Below are 20,724 nucleotides of genomic sequence, written 5' to 3'. Positions count from 1 at the left end.
GCATGCGTGGTTTGGCTCGAAGCAGAGCACCTGTTGTTGACGACTGGTATAGTATGACAGTAACAATGTCTTGCCACAATAACGGTGTCAATAATATCACCTTATTAACCTAACATACATCTCTGTAAACAGTAATCTTCCTGTGTATCTTGTTTCACTCAGTAGACTAGCTTCTCTTACGATCAGAATCGCGGCAAGCAGAACTAGGTGAGTCTACAATTTGTATTTAAGGCAATTACTTTGAAGGAAATCGTGATCTTGTCTCAGCTTGTGTCGATCAATGTTGGATTTATGACGCGTTGCATAATTATTTTACGACGCGTACTCTAACCATCGGATCATTCATTGAACCTTCAAAAGTACATGGGAGGCTGATTACCTTTTAGCAAAATCTACAAGATGATGTGACACCATTATCTTTGCTTTTTTGAAATAAATGGAAATGAATGAAGCGCAGGTCTCTGATCAATAGTTTAGCAGAGTGTCATCATGTATCCACAACTCTCCAAAAAAAACAACGCAAAAAAGCAGACGACTGAGACAGCTGCTTTTATAAATATGCAAAGACAGATTGTTTTTCAAAGCTATTAAATAAAATACTTAACTCCGGGTTACGTTCTAGTGCTGAAAATGAACGCAAGTATGGCGATCGAGTGGCGTAAGTGGAAAATTTCAAATTGGAAGTCTTACAAAGATTTTAGACAGTACAACAAGGTTTTTCGTTAACTCACAGAATGACCAAACATTTTTCGATAAAAGCCACCGCAAGTTTCAAGGCGCCAAAATTGGTCAATTAGGGGGTAAGGACCACATGGCTCTCGGCAACAAACCAAATATATTTGGACAAAAACTTTACTTGGTTGAAAACAGATAATAAAAGTACTAACAGACAGTCCGAGATCTTCTCGAACAGGAGAGAAACGCATGCCTTCTGGGGCACAGCAACTTGAATATTGGGTGATCGAAGCCAGTTTGTACTCGCTGATACTGAGCTTGCCCTCCCTGAGTGAGGCGCGGGAAGTGAGGGGGGGGGGGGAGGGTTGGGAGGTGTACTCCTCGGAATGTTTGGTGGGTGGTGTGCGGCTCGGTTCTCCAGACCCAGACCCTATTTCAGACCAAATATCTTTTTTCCGGTACTTGTATTTGTAACTCTTTTTCAAGCCTTAGGCGCTATCCATTGGGTAAAAAGTTCCGGACATGGTCCCGAATGGAACGGTATTTCAGGTTAACCACAACCGACTGCAAAACAGACCCGTTCTTTTCTCTTTTTCTACCGAAGACGAAATGACACAATCACATAATAGTCGAAGAAGCTGGGTCCGAGTACAAATGGCCGAATGGAACGGTTGTTCTAATTTTCCGAAATGTTATTCCATGAAATTTCTTTTCCATTCGACTCCTCACCTCCAATTTCCGGCATTTTTGGTTGAATAGAAAGCGTCCCTGGTTTCTAGAATTCATATCCTTTTCTGTAAAATACTTCAGACTTTCAGAACAAAATGGTTAAAATCTATACCCTATTTCAGACCAAAAACGGCCCGAAAACCATACCCTTTGGGGCTGCACATACCTATATATAGCTTATATAGGGGACGACCTCCACCCACCTCCCTCCAGAATGCCTTCTTGCTATAGCAGTGTCGCCTGCATGGAATTATTGCGAATTAAAGTGAACATTTACTCAATGAAGAATGCTTCCTTTGAGAAACCTTTAATTCCTTCAGTGTACACTGACCATGTACTTGTCGATTAACCTTGTTATTTTACAAGCCAACAGTTACGTTAAACAACCTTTGAATGAAATGGCATTTTTTTAGGAAAATGCATGTCAACTTTCTGCATTTTCTTTTCTATCTGCAACGTCTTGCTTGTCATTATATTCCCACTTATGTTCTTATAAGAAACTTACCCACTCCCAAGATATATACAATAAGAATGAAATATAATAAAATAAGGTTCCAGGTTCTCAGGTAACTTCTATTTTGTTTACCTCCACCAGGAAACCAATCGTCAACACTCTGTCAGTTATCACAATGTCTTTTCTAAATTTCACGATTCTCATTACACAATAACTGAATTTCAATAAATGTAGCGTTCTAAATCAAACTACCTTGATCTCCCCTAATAGGCTAACACCAACAAAAAATTGAATTCTTGTCATTTTATCGTCTCTTTAAATTACATTACATTATTACAGCAGTTTCCTATGTTTTAGTAGAGACCGTTTTATTGTGCAAGAGTGTAAGATTTAGTACGACTTATAAGTTTTTAACTTTCTTCCAATGACTTATGTACCCACGCCGGTGTTCCATGCCAGCAGTAGCAGCCTTACACTATTTGGATCGGGCTGTTTTCATCTTTTGGGGCCGTGGGGGATTGGGGATTCCCCTCGACAACTCCGAGATTATTAAGGCTATGTCAGCGTTTCCGTTGAGGCCCCCAACGTGAATTAATGACGTCAAAAGTCGTAAGAATTACGTCATGATTTCAAAAAGGCGGCCATATTCGATTCGCGATCCTAAGAGTTTTAGAAAAAATCTACAACTTTTAGGATCGCGAATCCAATATGGCCGCCTTTTTAAAATCATGACATTATTCATACGCCATTTGACGTCATTACTTCACACGTTGACCAAAACGGGGTTTAAAAAAAAAAAACATGACTTAATACTTAAATGACCTGAAAACAAGACGTTACCGTGAGAAGTTTGTTTTCATTTAACAAAACAGGAACATTCCCATTTCTGAAAAGCCAGCCTGTCAAAATTTGGTTTAGTATGCAACGACCTACCACTTCAAGTTGTTTCCAGAAAAATTTCTGACAAAGTCTCGAAATTTGATGCGTTAGCTCAATTATTAAAAGAAGAAACTTAAAAACGTTCAAATTTGGCGCGCGAAGAATCCGTTACGCAACTCCATAAGACTTTCACCCAAAATCTATACAGTTGCCATTGCCGTTTTAGCTTTTTAGATCACCTATATCTGCTCAGTTCCACAGCCTTCTTATTATACTTATCAATTCGTGTGGAAGGCTCTGAGAAGGCGGCTATTTTGAGATTCGAAAGTCGTAATCATGTAATCTTGCACTCGTTAATTCTTTTAAAAAAAGGCCATACAATATACTACTGAAGGTACTTTCAATAAGCCATTAATATGTTGCTGCATATATTCACATCAAAATCCACTGTAACGCTTTCAACATTAAAGCGGAAAATTATCTTCATAAGGGGCACATAATCCTCAAACCCCCTATTTTTTTTACATCTCAGTCACAAGATTATTACATGCTTGAGTTTTCAATGTTCCATTAAATCTTAATGATATCATTAAGTTACTCTATAAACTTCAATCTTTGATTTGACCAATCACAGCAAGTCATCGTCAGGTGCTTGCAAGGCAGCTGCTTTTCTTTTGGCGTGAAGGTAACGCACGACGTAAACGACGGTTGCTAGGCAAATCCATCCACCCGCCACGGCGCATCCGACGCCCACAGCTAATACCGATCGATAACGACCCCGTTCCGCTCTTCTGTTACGGCGCCTGTGAGCCTCGCCGCTACGGTGATGACGGGGAATCTCCGACTGGGAAAAATTAAACACAGGGGATGTAATTAAGTAACTGGAGAGCTACACTTGAAATCATAACTGCGATGGTCATCATTCACTTATCCATTCTGTCCTCCACAGTTCAAATATGTATATTTCATATACTCAAGATTGTTCAGCAAGAGATACTATCTTACCCTATCTTGGGTTTCTTGTTCCATTTCATCCTCCGAATTGTCCTTTTCTGAAATCCCCGATTTTCCTAAAGAAGAAAATAATCTTTTTAACAAGAAAATTAACGAAAAAAAACGTTACATTGCATTACAAAAAATCGCCAGGTGTGTCCGCATCAATCGATGGCGAAATTCGCTGGCGATCAAATTCGCCGCGATCGGCGTATAAAATCGCCAGGTATGTCGCCGGCTTAAAACCAATCGCCATCTTTTTTCAGTGCGTTGGATTGGGCGAGCCTTGTGTGCATCGGGACACATCGGGCACTGTTCGCAAAGAGTAGGGGACGTAGTTCCCGGTGTTGTGGTCTGGTCTTTGTGTGTATATTCCGTGTATCCCGGGTCCGCAGTAATTGGCCTTAGCTGTTGCGGTATCCCTGTCCATATTGGACAAAGCTAAATAAATAAATAAATAAATAAATAAATAAGTAAATAAATAAATAAATAAATAAATAAATAAATAAATAAATAAATAAATAAATAAATAAATAAATAAAATCTAAATGATCAGCTCAACGGGTGACGTCACATTCGAGTGCGAGTGAGCCAATGACGATTGAGACGAAGCCAGTAACTGGAAGTCTCATTGGAGCAAGTTTACTCCTTGTTACGCACTACACGTTTGTGGCGACCCTTGATGACATCAAGACGCATAGAATGAGAAATTCAGAACTTCCGGGACCGGCCAGTGACATTCGGAAGATTCAACGTTAGTGTTTTTGTTTCTTGTAAGATCCACAACTTACAGTACTGTTAATTATAACATATTACATGTTGGCTTACCATCTCCGTGCTGTACTGTTAGGAACAAGACAAGAAATAAAAGAACTGCGCACCAAATCGACGAGTGCATTTTGGAGTCACACGGTCTACATCTCTGTGAAAACAAACAGAGTAAAATGAATTCAAACCCGAAGTAGTCTTTGACATAAGTCGGTTGAAGCTTCGCAGTCAAAAGACTTATTCCGACTGTTAATAAATTGAAATCTACACTGAGTTCTGTTCTCCTTTTCGTCAAGTTATAAAAATAATGGAGTGCGGGTCTGATTACCTTTAGATCTGGATCTAACTATGCGTTACTACTAACTTAACAACGGCGAAAGGTTTGAAACATTTATAAACTACACCTCCTGTACATTAGGAAGAACATATTTGTATATCAACAGGGGCACGAGCTACACTTTGTTATGCTCCAATAGTTAAACTATAAAATATAGTGGACCAACAGGAACAAAGTGTCTAAAATACGTGCATGTCAGCACTCACGTGCACTACAGAAACCATAAACATTTCATCGTCCAATGCAGTTCACGTTTGAATGCAAACTTGACAATAATACCCTTGGAAGGAAATGATGATTAGTGCTTAACATGAAACGTGACGAAGAAGACAAGAACCGGCCACTCGCACAAGCTGCTGCAGATCAATGGTCATGGGCTCGTTTTCTTCAATACTGGAAAATTAGATTTTTTTTTCTCTGAGCTAAGTTTTCTTAATTGAGTGCTACATGATTTCCTTCGCTCATTGACACTAGAACGTTTACAGTATAAGGTTTAGCAGAATCTGCAACTTTTACTTTTCAGTTGTCCTTTGTTTAATAAGATCAGACTAACCCAACAAAGTGAATGTATTATTAACATACTTCATAGAGTACCATTGAGCGAAATAAAAACACTTTAAAGTAAAATTCGAGTGAAAGGGAGGCAAGAGTAAGGTCGCAAAGGGAAACTTTACTAAATTTCTCTACAGCATGTCTGAAGGCCGACTCTTTTAGGAAAGAAAGGACAGAAATATAAAGGATTAAAGTAAAGTCTGTTTCGCTTACACTTTCCGTTGATTTACGCGCTTCCTTAATCTTTCTCCTCTAACACTTTTCTCGTTGGCTTTGCTCCGTGTAGAAACTATTCAAATCCTGTGAGTCTGAATAAAGATAAGTTTCTTTCTTTTCCCTTTTTGCATTGATTTCCAAATCAAGACACAGTTTCTTTGTTTCAAGTCAAAGTTGGAATTGTTTTGATTCAATTCTGTGCAATGTTTTGGTGTTACGTGCTTTTTCAAAAGAATGTTTATGGAGAAACCTGCAATGAAAAGCTACGAACGTGCCACTTTAATGCCAACATTTGGTTGAGCCACCTGTGCACTAAACGAAAGCTAAAACAACAATAGGCCATTTCCGAGTTCCTTGCGTCTCATTTTGAAAACGAGGCTAAATGCAAAGTTTTTTTTTCATATGCAAACTAATTTTCATATCCTGAAAAGCTTTACACCTAGCCTCGCTTTCATAATGAGGCCCACAGCAACTTGGAAATGGCCTATTGCATGGCCAGAAAAATGGATTAATTTTTAGACAACTTTTTTTTAAATTCAGTCCACACAATGATTTTAATGATTTTTTTCCCGGAGACAGGGACGAATTATGTGGTACGAGACTCGGTCGACTATAGCTTGTTCTTTATAAATTCTTTATGGGGTATACTTGTTTGGCTTTAAATGTTGTCACATTTTTCCATGCTACAGCAGAACTTTAGGGTCTGTCCACTTGTCGCGGAGAAAGGGCAGAGCCAAGCTAAGGATCTAGAGACGAAACAGTTGCTCACATTTACAGAGCAGAAGCAAAAAAACATACTGGCCTTCGTAGCAAGCGTTTGTGTAGGTTTCTGTGCGATTTTGAAAGTTGTAAGAAGAGCAAACAGTTTGAGCTCTCAGAACTGCCCGACGGCCATGAAGCCAAAAGCCCCCGGGATGCTTGACACGCAGGAGGACTATTGTCTGGCGAAATCTCAATACGATGAATTCTATAACAGCGATATTAAACTCCCGAGAAAGGGTGACTTAAAAGAAAAAAATTTAAAATGAACAGTCAGAATTTAAGTTAGAGATTCTTCAACGCAAAGGTACGATAACATTAAAGGAACGGAATACTAGTCTGTTTTTATCTGAGAGCGAATAGGGCTCTTATCAGTTCCAGCCAAGCAAATTGCAAGGTTTGCTCATCAAAAATCGACTTTCCCTGTGGCCGGCATTGCTGTACTCAAGATAAGAGAACACTCAACAATCGTGACTCTCACAGGTCATGACTTTGCGAGTCTGGAATCCGGCGACTTCTCTTTGCTTTCACACGTAAAACCTGTCATGGACATCTCGCCGAAAAACAACAGATTCTGTAGCGTACAACCACAACCTCCCTTCGCAACGCCCAAAATGGCACTTCGTGCGATCTTCTCTTTCGACAAGGTCACGTGACAAAGTTAAAAGACCTACACGAACAAACGTTTTTCTCTTCTCCATGCCCTGTGAACAAACCTAACCTATCGACGCTGCAGTTTTAGCCTTCCAACACTTCTTGCGACCTTACACGCACGAAACCGTACCCAAAATCTGGGTAAACAACAAACGCTGTACATTCTTCATTCCTTGAAAAGAACTCGGAATGAAAAATAGACGATATAGACAACTGCTAACAACGCAAGAAGTTTAAATTTTATTTAACACAAACAACACAAGCAGATCATTAATTTACACGAGTAGTTCGGGACCTTGGTCTTCAACAGAGTATACTTGTGTCTTGACTTTTTCGCACCATTCTGATAAGCGATCTCTCATGTGACCAATCTACAGAACACAAGAAAAAAACAACAACTTTAACAAATTAATGATAGACCATCACAGTTATGCGAAAAGAAAAGCTGGAAAAAAAATCAGGCTTGAACGGGATTCGAATCCATGACTTTTCAAAACCACAGACTAAGTGATTTTGGGGCAAAAAATAAACTTCGCTGAAACCCTTCGGCATTTTTGCTAAATGCAGTACTGTGGCGAATTAATGTTATTCACTTTGTGAACTCTTCTTTCAACTCTATATATTTGAAAATGTCACTCAAACCCTGAATTGTACCACGACTGGTAACATGTAGTCGAGTGTATTATACAGCAATCAGTCCACTCAATCACGTCGTATTCTCAAAGCTAACACTCGGTGCTACGCTCCTGATTGGCTGTTAGCTGTTCACAGCGACTCGATAACAAATAATTACCAAAAACCCAAAGCATGAGATGGCATGTATAAGTTACCTGATTCAAGTCCAGTACTCTTGGCTGAACCCAGGTCATGTGCACCATCTGCTCAACCTCATCAATGGAGCCTGGCCACAAATGATAAAAAGCCACACATCAAATTTAAAATGGATCGGAATAACATTTTCATTCACAATACAACCACATGATACACTTTTACATTGTCAGTATCTGCTCCTTTCAAATAGCAATTTGGACAGGAATGTAATAAACAAGAAAACTCCTTCTCTTCCATCTGCTTATCTTTTTATCTTTGCACGGTCAAAAAAAAAAAAAAAAATAATAATAATAACCCCCAAAAACTTCAGCCATTTGTATACACTTGCCTAAAGTGGTGGAAAGGTAATTTTTTTTTTAAAAAGAATAAACCCACTACTGGCACTGACAATAAAAACAGTTTTACTTTTACCTTTCACTAAACCGAGGGATAAGGCTTTCATTACAAGGAGTTCAACCTGTGAATAAAATAAACGTAAACTGAAATAAGATAAACCTGCTGGGCTACTGGGCTGAAAACAATTAGAGTGTAAGATTGACTTGGAATGAAATACAGAGGTACATACGTTTGTTATATACCAATTAATGTTTGACATAAATCTACATTGAATTTTCATTATAAACAAATCGGCAATCGGGGATGGGTAAATCATGTAGAAAATGAAGATATGCGTATACACTCGATTGCAAAAACGTTGACACCTAAAAAGCATAAACCGTGAACGATGAGACTCAATGGCTCAATGGGTACAAGTGTACTAAATTTATTTGCATAATATTCTATTCTAGTGCGACGGTTGATAATCAAAATTAGTTGCATGTGGTGAATGATGAAACTGTCCAAGCTTTCCTTGAAGTGTAAAGTTGGCCAACAAGGGCCAATTTTTAAACACTACCCACAAATCCGTTGGGTCTCATCGTTCATGGTTTATGCTTTTTAGGTGTCAACGTTTTTGTAATTGAGTGTATACTTGTGGAATTACCTCAATTGATGTACAGTCTGTAGTTATGATGTGAAAGGTTCACTAACTACACTGGCTGTGGGCTATACTACAAGGCTACTGTACAAGCATATTTTTCTTGCCTACCTCTTCAAGGGGTAGCTGTGCTTCTTTTGATATCATTTCAAACGAGAGGTTTCTGTCATTTGATGGCCTTTTGAAGGTTAACTGTGGGGATAAAGAGTAAGATCTCTAGTCTTGATGTCTGCAATTTACTCAGGAGTTTTTGAATCATGGAATCATGAGTTACCTGTACATATTATTTTTTAAAGATAAAAACAAAACAACAGAGGAGTAGAACAAACCTCCATTAAACTGAGAAGACTGATCTTCTGTCTTAGATTCTTATAGTTGCGATTTAAGTCGGCCTGAAAAAACAGAAGAGAAAATGCATGAAAATAGAGTCAGTTCACACCTTGTGCAAACCTCGCTACGGCCATCACTATGGACTCTCAAAAAACACCAAATCGTGGTAGTGAACGTATCCGTGTTCTAAAGGGAGTTGACTCGAGAGGTGATGGTGTGTGTACATGGCTCAGTGGCTGTGGCCAATGATGGGCTGACAGTCTGATGTAAGAGGTAAGATGAAGGTTGTGCGGCTGGCACTAATGACACAAATGCTGGATCAGAGAATTACATTGTAACTCTGCAGGGTACTGATGTTAAAGTGCTTAAGTGAACCCATTCATTTCCACTAAGCATTAGCTCTAGTAATGAAAGTAATGGAAAAACCACACAAGGCAAAGTAGGTGGGCCGTTAGATTCCTGCGGAGGTTGAAGATTTTTGTAGCTACTGCCTCCTATGGAGGTGAAGCCACTATGTCATCGTGTTGAGTGAGTGAGTGAGTGAGTGTAACAATAGAATGCCGAACTTTACCCGATTTTCACCCGATGTTCACAACGAGAGGTTGACGAGATCTCAGTCGGCTTTATTCGCATTGAAGGTTCTATTCAAGGAGCTATTTTAATTCAAAATGGCTGCCACATCTTTCATGTGTGAATTTTCAAGGTGCCAGTTTGTGGTTCTTGGACGAAAACACAGGTTTTCGATACTGCAAATCACAAGAACAACTTCTAAGGAACACTCGGCTACTTAAACAGAGGAAATCATTGAGTTCATAGCCGAGAAATTCCTGTTCAATATTGTGTCAAAGCGAAACCCATGCACATCATCGCAAACAACATCTGCAAATCATCCCATGAGCTGTAGACTTTCTCGGAAATTCTTGTGTGCTCCTGGGAATCCACTTTACAAAACATTACAGGTTTGAACGTGAATTTTACCGTGCTTTCTGTTCAGTTGATCGATATGTCATATTTCAAATAGCTTTGGCGAAATTTTCGAAAAACGTGCTCAGTTTCATATTGTGTCAAGAAATTGTGCTTTTGGACTTGCAGTTTGCTTGCATCGGTCGCCTTCACGTACATGTAGCTTTACTCGAGGCGAAAATTGAATGAATTTGCCTTTCAGGTCCGAATAAATTTTTTAATCAAGAAAGTTATTGTCCTGTTGTCTGTGTGTCATGCGACCATAATTTCACGGGATTTCTCCACTGAGTACGCGATCTTATGTAAACCATGAGATCGATCTGTCGTCGTGTAAGTAAACAAACCGATATCCTTCAGCACATACCAAATTCGCCCGTATGACAACTCGATCAAATTACGCTGCAGGGTATTAAAAAATTTAAATATGTGTGATGCAGCAAGTTTTCGATTTTGTGTGTGAATATGCATAAATCTTCTACAACCCTACCGTCTAACCTCATTATATAAAACATCTATTTCTGTTTAATGCTATGAAAGTTGTGCTATATCAGTAGCCACACGCAGCTGTCTTAGACTGCCTATTTTTTTATTTGCCTCGCAAAGTCATTACTAGGGCTAATGCTAAGTAGGAAATTCATGGCTTCACTTCATCACTTTAACAACCACTGCAGAGTTTCTCTGATACACCATGCGAGAGGTACACTGTACATGTGCTTTTGCTCACAATCACAAATGTAACTGTTGTTCAAAAGTATGATTTTTTGGCAGATGTGGTCAGTAGTAACAGTTTGCTGGTAAATAGAGTCCCTTAAGAGCCAGTTAAAAGACCTCTGAAATCTGTTTGAAACTCATTTATCTGTGTACTAATTATTCGCTCAAAAATTGCTCATAACCAGCTACAGTACATATACTTTGGTCTGCTTTGCTCTGACTTGTCAAAGATTATTGAAACACCTGACATTTACACATGTTAGTTCATGGCCAGCTGTTATGATAGGAAAACAAAAATGCACTGGAAACAGCTATTCAACTTCATTGCCATAAGTCATAGTCTGCCGGTCATAAATGCCGTCCTTTGTACTGTGGAGTAAGTTTATAACAAAGTCTATAATGATAATATAATGCAGTAAAAGTATCCTCTTCTTAAACAATCAACAATTACCTGTTTCTGCCAATGACGTTTTAGCTGTTCAAATTTAGCCAAGTCACCTGCAGTACAAAAGATTTACAGTAGAAAGTGGCTTAGACCAGTGAAAAATTGTCGTTAATATACCTACATGTACACTGTAATACACCCAGTGTGTTCCATACATGTAAATTCCCTTGATATTCAATGTGGAACATTTGCCTTGGGAGCAGCAGGTTTCTTAAGGGGGGTTAAACTGAAAAACACCGATAGCTGACATTCCATACAAATTTAATGTATCTGAACATTCGAACTTGAGTCTGACAGCTGTAGGCTTTCTCAAAATATTTTGTTTTCTTTTTCTTCCAGATACTTTTGGAATTAAGAGACAAATAAACCTTAATTAATTTGCAATAATTCTCCACAGTATGTTCAGATTATCCAGATTATCCAGGGGCGGTGCCTTACATGGGACGTTCATCCTGTTGCACCTGCCCCTTTTGGGTCTTGCTTCTTTCACTTTAATTTATATTATATATTGTAAGAGGAGCACCCAGTAAAGCTGTTAAAAAACAAAGATAGCCTTGGAGACATGTTATAGGAGCTGTTAAAGGATGGTATGTGAGAGTCCTGTGTGCAGGCAGAAGGAATAATCTGTATACCTTCTTCCCTTTCTGCAATTATATTGTTTTCTTCTATCACCCAGGAGTGGGCCTGTGAGAAAGAGTGGGGTCTTAGCATGTTAGTTCAACTCTTGAGACATGTATGCAATTTTTTTTCCTTTTTGCAAAACTACTCAGAAGAAGAACTTGGTGTGTTACATCAGTGAGAATGTACAATGTAAAAAGCCAGGGGCATTTTCCATTTACCCAAAAATTTAGGGTGGAACTGGCACAATTGCGGATCCTACATTGTATGGAAAATTATCTGAAACAAACAAACGAACAACCTTTAGAGGTACTCCACTTTTTCCATTCCAATCGGTTCGAATGGTAATTACTGTTCCATTTGCACAAAGTTTCCAATTTCCATTTTTTTGTCTTCTTTTACATGTACCAACATTCCATCATCACATACAGTATGTCTTATGATCTGCCAACGAAATTACCGGAAAGAGGCCTTTCCAGAAAGTTTCTGAAATTTCCAGCTGAAAATTTGGGTTAAATGGAAGGCTTTCCATTTAGTCAAAATTTTTGGATCGAACAGATTAAACAGATCAAACAGAAATTTCCTGGAACAAATGAATGACCTTCGGAGGTACTTCACTTTTTCCATTCCAACCAGTCAGAATGGAAATTACAGTCCCATTTGCACAAAATTTCTGCCTCCACTTTGTTGTCTTCTTGTGCCATCATTGCACCATCATGTAAGTTTTTAAGCTACCACAGAGATTCCCACAGAGATTGCAACTTTGGGAATAAAAGCCTTTCCATTTGACACAGAAAGTTTCTGAAATTTCCAACGTAAAAATTTGCCTTAGAAATGGCAAGTGCCCCAGCAGGGACTTCAAGAAAAGCCAGCTACAGTTGCTTAGCGCTGGACATACAGAATGTCATTCATGATACAAGCAAATTACATACCACAGTTGAAGGCATAGAGTAGCTCTATTAGCCATCCATGTGGTGTTCCTTTTAGGGACTCCAGGACAGGATGTGCTAGCTTAAAGAAAAAAAAATGCATGAACAGTGTAAGATTTTCTTGGTTAAATAGAATTACATTTAATATTTAGGTCTACATTATAAAATTAATGCTGGTGAGACTTCACCAGAAATTATTGCACAGTAGGTGACATACATGTATTACATTAGCAAAATGCTTGCACTTGAGCTACAAGAAGCCCATCATATGTCTGCCATCAAAATATAAATAATTTATTATAAATTCATCTTTCTTCAGCGTTAATAATATTGTGAGATACTGGTCCATTGTAGCCTGCAATTTTTTTGTTAGTTTTCCCTATCAATTTGTTCCTACCCATTTATAGAATACAAATTTTGTAGAATATTCAACAACTGAACTATAAATAGAGTTTCAAACACATTTTACAGGAAGTAAATATCAGTAGAGGTACACTTAAGCGACCTACCAACTCTCCAAAGTTGTAGATATCATTTCCCAGTAGAGCAGCCAAAGATAGGTGAAGGGCTCTATCAACCTGTTCACCAACTGGCAAGAGAATAAAGACCATCATTATGTAATATTTGTGGACTATTACATATTTGTGGACTTTTACATACTTGTATGTAAAATAATGAGCAATTGTCAATGAAAAAGTCAGTTACAGCTGCATACTGTACTTCATTTATTTCACTTATTCAACTGTATCAATAATACAATGAGTTGTATCAGTAATAAAAAATACAGTTAATAATAATAATTACATGTGTATTTTATTAACTGTAGAGATGAATGAATGAATTAAAAAGGTCATAATTGACAAAAAAATTAATGTCTGGATAGCGGCAGGCAGGTTAAAAGTTTAAGAAAAACTGCGAAGATAGAGTTCTATTACAGTCAATCCACATCATGCGTGACTGGTGTTTGTGAAATTTTAATTTTATGTCAGTTTCGAACATCACCGATGAGATTTCAGAGTTCCCATAGAAATTTCCCTAGTTTATTGACGGTATAAAGCTATTATTTTTTCTTTACATTACAGCATGAAGTATTTCAAGAATAACAATTGTTTCCCTTGTCTATTTTGAATTTTTTTTCCTGTTAATACGTCTTTTTTGGAAAGATTTCCAGAGAAAGGTTCAACATCCATTCAAATGACGGACATTACAAAGAGGATTTCAAATGTTCATTTCATTCTCGGAAATACTGGTCACGCAAGACGTGGATCGGCTGTAAGTTTGAACATTTTATAGATGTTAAAAGACAAGACAAGACTCTCACACTTGGCCTTTTTACTAATTTTAAGGTGCTCTTTCCAGTAGTGTCAATGGATTTTCATTACGATCTACCTTGTCTACATGTATATCAAAATTCAAAATTAACTGACCTGCCATGGTGTTTAGCTCTACGCAGCCCAGGAACCGCAGTGCATCCCGGTAGTAGTCGTTGTATGAGCCAGTAATCTAGTAAATAGAAATGTTATACATGTACAGGTTGTACACAAGAATCACATACGTGAAAGAAAATACGATGTTACGTTTTAAGCCTGGTGAATAAATGACAAGAGTTTTTTTTTTCAGTTACTGACCCTTTGAGCTTGGTTGGCATATTTGGAAAAGAGGAAATTATTTTGAGTTCTCTCAACGAAACGTGAACCCATCCTAGCAGTAGGCTGGATGTTTGTCACATGATCCTTATTCCTAGTTTAATGGCTTAGCTCCTATATTAGTCTCCTACAACTCAGTGGCAGTAAATCCAAACTAGTAATCGGAAGGTCATAAGTTCAACTGCTGTTGGGAGAACTCAGATTTTCCTTTTTGGAGTATACCTGTGTCACTGACTGAAAATTACCTCTATCAACATTTTTACCACAATTGTTTCGAATCTCGCAATCTGATTGGCTAATTTTCCGTTGTCGATAAGAGTCTAGACAACGCTGCTCGCGTCAAACAGCGCGCGGAAATTTTGACAGTTATTGTAAAAATTTTCTTTGACGTTGATATTGTGGTAAAAAACAAATCGAATGTGGTTTAGAGTTGTCTGCACTCTTATCGACAACGATATTCGTCATCACAGTGGTCAAAATTTGTTGTGGACTCACTCGGCGCACAACATTTTGACCACTGTGATGACGGATATCGTTGTCGATAAGAGTGCAGACAACGCTAAACCAAATTCGATTTGTTAATCACACAATGCACACATGCACCAGTAAGATACTACAGTACAAAACATATACACATGTGTTTGGTGTGGTTCTTATAACAAGATTTCAGGAAAATCTAAATCAATTAACTCATATTATTATCAATGATGTTTCCACAGTGGGTAACCAAGATATTTCTCAAGCTGGCCTCTATATATGACATGATTTATTTTGTGTCAACTTACTTTGTGATAATTGCTGCAGAGTTCATAAAACCTGCCATGAACTGTTGTTACTCCATCTATAGTCTCAAGCATGGCTCTGGTTTGTTCGACTATTGTCTGCAAAGAGTAACAGGCATCACAAGAAGACAAATTTACAGCCCGCAGTGTGTAAATGTAAATTGAAATTTTGAATCAACCTTTACATGCACAGTACTACAATACACTGTAACAAAAGAGATGAAAAATAGCATACCTTTGTTTCTTCCATGTTGCCCTGCTGAAGTTTAATGTTACCAATGGCTGTCATGCAAAGAACTTGAGCCTCTACATCACTTTTTATCTAAAATGAGATAAAAGTAATCTCTGCTTATAATTGTGTAGTGTAAAAACAAAACAAAGTAAAACAATTAGACACAACTAGCAAAATCTATTTTAATCCTTTAGAACTGAAAGCTGACTTAGTACATTTGGTTGTACATCCGTCAGGACAAAAGTTATGCACTAAGAAATTCACACTAACTAGTGTACAACAAACCTTTTCTTTTTCTCTTTCCAGGAACTCAAGAGCAGCTTCTGGTTCTGAGAATATAAGATGGCATCAAAAACAATGTATAATTCATTACAAAACAACATCTGGCCAGTATATTATGTACCTTTACTCAAGTTGAGAAACAACAACAACAAAAAAAACTTTTGCATTGGTATTAGGACAGTAACAAATGCTGCATAAATTACATTCACTGAAAGAGAGCATTTTACTTGTGTTCCATTCAGAACAAAGTTTTCTATTTCTTTGACATGAAATAAATACCCTGTATAGCGTAGTTAAAATAAATTTCTGTGTTTTCATGGACTTATGGTAAATGGCTTTTAACAACCACGACATGGGTCAAAATGCTCATGACAGTGCATGTACGCCGTACATGTACTAACCCTTTATTTCCTTTATGACATACAGTACAATTTCCATGAGGGAAAGCATGTTTATTCTGTGACAAGAAAATAACAATTTGCAGTTTAGCAACAATTTAAGGTACACGTATCATTTAAACATTGTTCAACTTATACAATGTAGGAGCACTCATGTAATGCATATACAAAGTATACTGTGTACAGTGGATATCCTGAAATACGTTTTATAAACTGAAAAATGTCATTATTTACAATTCATTTACAAAGTATACCTGATGACCAAAACAATAATAATAATAATAATAATAATAATAATAATAATAATAATAATAATAATAATGATGATGATGATGATGATGATGATGATAATATTAATAATAATGAGGAAAAAATTCAGTTCAATCACAAGTAAGTATACTGTGCCATACTGTACTGAACAATGTTACCCAAATTGAACCTAATAGCCCTGCTACATGTAGTTTCCACATTACCTGTGTTCAAAGTCTGCAAGGAAATTTTCATACATCTAGGAAACAAAAAATGGAACACAAAAAGTTTGATAGCTACAAAAAAATTACACAAGCAAAACCATTTTCACTGTAATAATAATAATAATAATAATAATAATAATAATAATAATAATAATAATAATAATAATAATAATAATAATAATAATAATAATAATAATCTACAGATAAGTAGTAATCATTACTACCACATTTTGCTACATGTACAGTAGACTCTTTTCTTTGATATGTGCAACTACTTTTGTATTATCATCATTATTATAGTGCTTTGTTCTTCTCAGTTCTTCTTCAGTACATGTATATCCAAAGACAATGAATTGTGAATTCAGGCCCTCTTCAATTCAAAATAAGCAAAAGTATTAGTTCTGGACATGCTACATGTATTTTTTAGATAAATAAATGATAAGAAAAAATAACAATAATTAAACAACAAAAATTAAATTAACTATAGAGTGGCTTGCATTAGTGACTCGTACTGGCTTTAGTCATACCTCAACAAGCCCTCCATTTTGAGCAAAGTAATCATTCTTGACAAACTCAGTAAGTTTATTTGTCAGTTGATGCCACAACCTGAAAAGTGAAATATTTAAACATACATGTACAATGCACGTTATCAAAAGGCTCCTTTCAAAACATAAAAATATAGGTGAATATGACAGCCTAGAGGGTATTCATCGCAAGAAAATGTTATACATGCTCATTCATTTTTGTTCTTTCTGTCCCCTAGGCCTTATGTCATCAAGCTATTTTTTTTATAAATTATTCTGAAAGCAGCATACCCTGAAGAGCAAGGAAGTTAACATACAGAACAAAATTAAGCTAAGAACTACTGTATTTCCTGGAGACCAAATTCTCTATCATTCTTTTTAAATATATAAGCCCACACAGGTACACTGTAAATGTGCAAGGCGAATATGAACCAACAGTATGAAATATTTTTTGTAGATTCTTTAGTTACAAAGAATACTGGTCACACAATCCAGAATAACAAGCCTACTTCTATTCAACCCACAGTCCCACAGTCATCAAATTTACATCACAACTCAAAGTTTCAATTGACTTAACCAAACAAAACTACAGACACTCATTCCTGCTGAAGTGTTAGTTGCATCAACTGAATCCCAGTATTATTATTTTGACTTGGAGACTGCGGACTGTGGGGTGCTTTAAGGGCGATTTAGACGGTACGATTTTGCCTACGATTTGTCGCATGCGACATGCTTACGCCATGCCTACAACACGAATCGCTTCGTGTAAATCAACCTACAACATCCTTACGACAGATGCACACAACACGAAAAATGTCGTAGGATTTCATGTTTTAAAATCCTACGACAATCGTAGGTAACAGCAATGTTGAGTGGCGAGAGTTGTGTACGATTTTTACATGACGCAAGCAGCGTGCGCTCAAGAAATCGCATGCAACAGTCGTAAGAGAAAATCGTACCGTCTAAATCGCCCTTTACTCAGTCTTAATCAATGAATGATTTGCCAGTAATCAGAGACCCATGTATGCGCAAAGAATTTTGGGATCGCCAAGGGGCAAACATTGTAAGTCGCTAGAAAGAAATATATGGCGTAAAGTTGTTTCTTTGTCAAAAGCAGTGGTTTTGGAAGAAGAATAACGCATTTTCGCCGTGATTTTGTGAGAAGCGGAGGTGACTAATGTTGGTGCGTGGAAATTGTAAGTTTTTGTGTGATTGATGCGATAAAATCTTTCGATAAACACTTGCGTAAGGTTGATTGTAAAATCTACTGAGTCTACATCAAGTTATTGTATCGGAAAAGTACAAATTTAGGCAGCTTAGGTGTAAATTTGAGGGGATTGACTCAATAAAGCCTTTTCCGTTGTAATTATGTATGTCGAGATTGTTTTCTTTTTTTAATTTTAGTTACGTAAGTGTGTTATAACTTCATCGCTGCTGAAATTTCACCCAAACAAAGGAGAGAAATTATTGTGCAAGGGTATGGAAATTACCGAGTTATTGCACTGTGGAGGGATGAAACCAGTGATAGTAAACACAGGGAAATCTCCCCTGGCCAGAGCAACCAGCATGCTAACACAGGACAATTGCCTTATCAACACAGAAGGAAAATACTAACTAAAGCTCCCGCTACACAAACCTCACAGTTTATTACAGAGCGAAGCGAAGCAATATTAACAAAAACAACCTTGACTAAATAGGACTTAAGCCCTCAATTCAACGCATTGCATAGCTTTCAAACAAGTTATAAATGACAAAGAAAGGATCAAAAGACAGATAGCCGTGATAAGAAACACAACATCTTGCGACAAAAGCAAATAGCCGGGCCCAGCAACACAAAAGCTGCAAGATACATGTAATGATTATTACACCGTTCAAATCCTATCCGTACAGTGATAAAAAGAGAGGTTATACTGTCACTGGATGCACTGAAATGGGCCATACCAAACCTGGATCAAATGCCACAAAGGGCATAAGAACGGCAGTCGCTAAACAGAAACAACAAGAGTTCTAATAAACCGAACGCATAACCCAGAAATGACCTTTGACATCAAAATACAAAACATAAGACAGTGACCATCACGCAAATCCTCCAAACCATAAATGGCATTTAATAAGAAGAAAATCCAGCTCTTAAAGAAAGTTTACGGGGGACGCCGCTCATTTCATAGAGAAAAGGGTGTTCTCAATAAGATATACCCGTGAGGGCAAAACTTTAAAGGCTAAAACATGCACGTGAACGCGAAGGCTTGTCAACCCTATATTTTATACACCCCATACAGCACAATGATCACCGCCGGGCATAGTTCCAATTATACTCGTTGTAAATATCAGCACACATAATTACAACTGAAAAGGCTTTATTGAGTCAATCCCCTCAAATTTATACCTACGTTTGTACTATTTCGAGACCATTACTTGATATAGATTCAGCAGATTTCACAATTCACACTTAGGCATTTATCGATAGGTTTAATCAAAGTTATCACACAAAATCTTACAATTTCCACACACCAACATTAGTCACCTCCGCTTCTCACAAAATCGCAGCGAAAATGCGTTATTTTTGCCCAAGATCACTGCTTTTGACAAAGAAACAACTTTATGCCATACATTTCTTTCTGGCGACTTGCAATGTTTGCCCCCTGGCGATCCCAGAATCCTGTGCGCATAACATAGGCATCTGATTACTGGCAAATCATTCATTACAGGACTACGGGACTGTGGGACTGTAGGAGCACTGGTTTCACTCCCTTTGTTCCTTGGCCAGAAGATTGCGGGATTGTGGGAGCGTTAGTTTTATTATGTGGAATTCAGTGACTGTGGAACCATGACAGAAGTACATTGTAGATTTGCGCTATTCCAAGTGGGCCTGGTATTCTGCAATCACTCCTAAAAATTACCTTGCAGCTTTAGAAAGGAATTGCCGTACCAGCCAGATAACCCAAAGGGGTAACATGTCCTCTTCAAATTAAATGTAAGCTCTTGATACTTGTTTTGATTACTGTTAACTTACCTCAGTGAAGAAATTCAGTGTAATAAAAGTTCAAATGTAGTTGAAAGTCAGGTAATGAAAATGGGGAACGTAACCTAATTAGCTAAAATGTCCCTATTAAGGAACAAATTATATTCAACAAAAAGCTACCTAAAAGAAAAATGGAATCACTACATAGCACTGCCATCTCTTACTGTTAGATTTGAAATAAATGAATCGTTGAAGCTCAACAAAGAATTTGACAAGAAGGGTTATCGATGGTAGTGACTAAGCAGTAAATCCAATTGTCTATAAAAACCAAACACTACAGACTTACTTCTTCTCGTAAAGTTCTCCGAGAACAGCCCACTCTGATGCCAAAGGTCCCGCTTCGCTTTGTTTTTTACTCAAAAATCCTTTGACATCCCTCATTTTAAAAGAAATACTCAGTTTGATTCACGATAAAATTTCAATGGCGGCGATCGATCTCGTGTTGCTAATCTGAGCCGCCCATCTTTCGACCAGCGGCCAATAACATGTCGGAGATGTGTCATGTACGTCAAATGAAACTGACTCTTGATCAACAACGTGTGGCGG

General features: G+C 37.6%; 2 protein-coding genes across 2 annotated transcripts; both read right to left on the bottom strand.

Moving 5' to 3' along the window:
* Nucleotides 1-3,288: 3,288 nt before the first annotated feature.
* LOC146467617 (uncharacterized) lies at nt 3,289-5,953 on the bottom strand. Its single transcript, XM_085125353.1, has 4 exons — nt 5,601-5,953; nt 4,559-4,652; nt 3,743-3,807; nt 3,289-3,581 (listed from the first exon to the last, which is right to left on the bottom strand). The coding sequence occupies exons 2-4, from the start codon at nt 4,626-4,628 to the stop codon at nt 3,366-3,368; spliced, it is 351 nt and encodes a 116-aa protein (XP_084981479.1). The 5' UTR covers nt 4,629-4,652; nt 5,601-5,953; the 3' UTR covers nt 3,289-3,365.
* A 1,280-nt stretch (nt 5,954-7,233) lies between these two features.
* LOC146467616 (26S proteasome non-ATPase regulatory subunit 13-like) lies at nt 7,234-20,636 on the bottom strand. The gene is made up of 16 exons (XM_085125472.1): nt 20,465-20,636; nt 17,160-17,238; nt 16,633-16,667; nt 16,163-16,218; nt 15,765-15,808; nt 15,483-15,569; nt 15,251-15,346; nt 14,247-14,322; nt 13,329-13,408; nt 12,823-12,901; nt 11,279-11,325; nt 9,153-9,215; nt 8,935-9,015; nt 8,259-8,304; nt 7,847-7,917; nt 7,234-7,387 (listed from the first exon to the last, which is right to left on the bottom strand). The coding sequence occupies exons 1-16, from the start codon at nt 20,557-20,559 to the stop codon at nt 7,292-7,294; spliced, it is 1,131 nt and encodes a 376-aa protein (XP_084981598.1). The 5' UTR covers nt 20,560-20,636; the 3' UTR covers nt 7,234-7,291.
* Between the last annotated feature and the right edge of the window lie 88 nt (nt 20,637-20,724).

Source organism: Pavona decussata, unplaced genomic scaffold, assembly GCF_977016875.1.
Source record: "Pavona decussata unplaced genomic scaffold, jaPavDecu1.1 SCAFFOLD_134, whole genome shotgun sequence".
In the NCBI taxonomy this organism is placed as follows: Eukaryota; Metazoa; Cnidaria; class Anthozoa; order Scleractinia; family Agariciidae; genus Pavona; species Pavona decussata.
Note: the sequence above shows the minus strand (reverse complement) of the source record. Positions and strands in the feature narration are given on the sequence as shown.

Bases quoted from the DNA above. Each gene is read 5' to 3' on its own strand.
- LOC146467616 (XM_085125472.1), bottom strand. From the start codon at position 20,559: ATGAGGGATGTCAAAGGATTTTTGAGTAAAAAACAAAGCGAAGCGGGA. The intron at 13,409-14,246 runs GTCAGTTAATTT...TTCTCTTGCCAG, and splicing joins AGAGCTAAACACCATGGCAG to TTGGTGAACAGGTTGATAGA. The intron at 9,016-9,152 runs GTTTGTTCTACT...TTATCCCCACAG, and splicing joins GTCTTCTCAGTTTAATGGAG to TTAACCTTCAAAAGGCCATC.
- LOC146467617 (XM_085125353.1), bottom strand. From the start codon at position 4,628: ATGCACTCGTCGATTTGGTGCGCAGTTCTTTTATTTCTTGTCTTGTTC. The intron at 3,808-4,558 runs GTAAGCCAACAT...TTTCTTCTTTAG, and splicing joins AACAGTACAGCACGGAGATG to GAAAATCGGGGATTTCAGAA. The intron at 3,582-3,742 runs GTAAGATAGTAT...AATTTTTCCCAG, and splicing joins AACAAGAAACCCAAGATAGG to TCGGAGATTCCCCGTCATCA.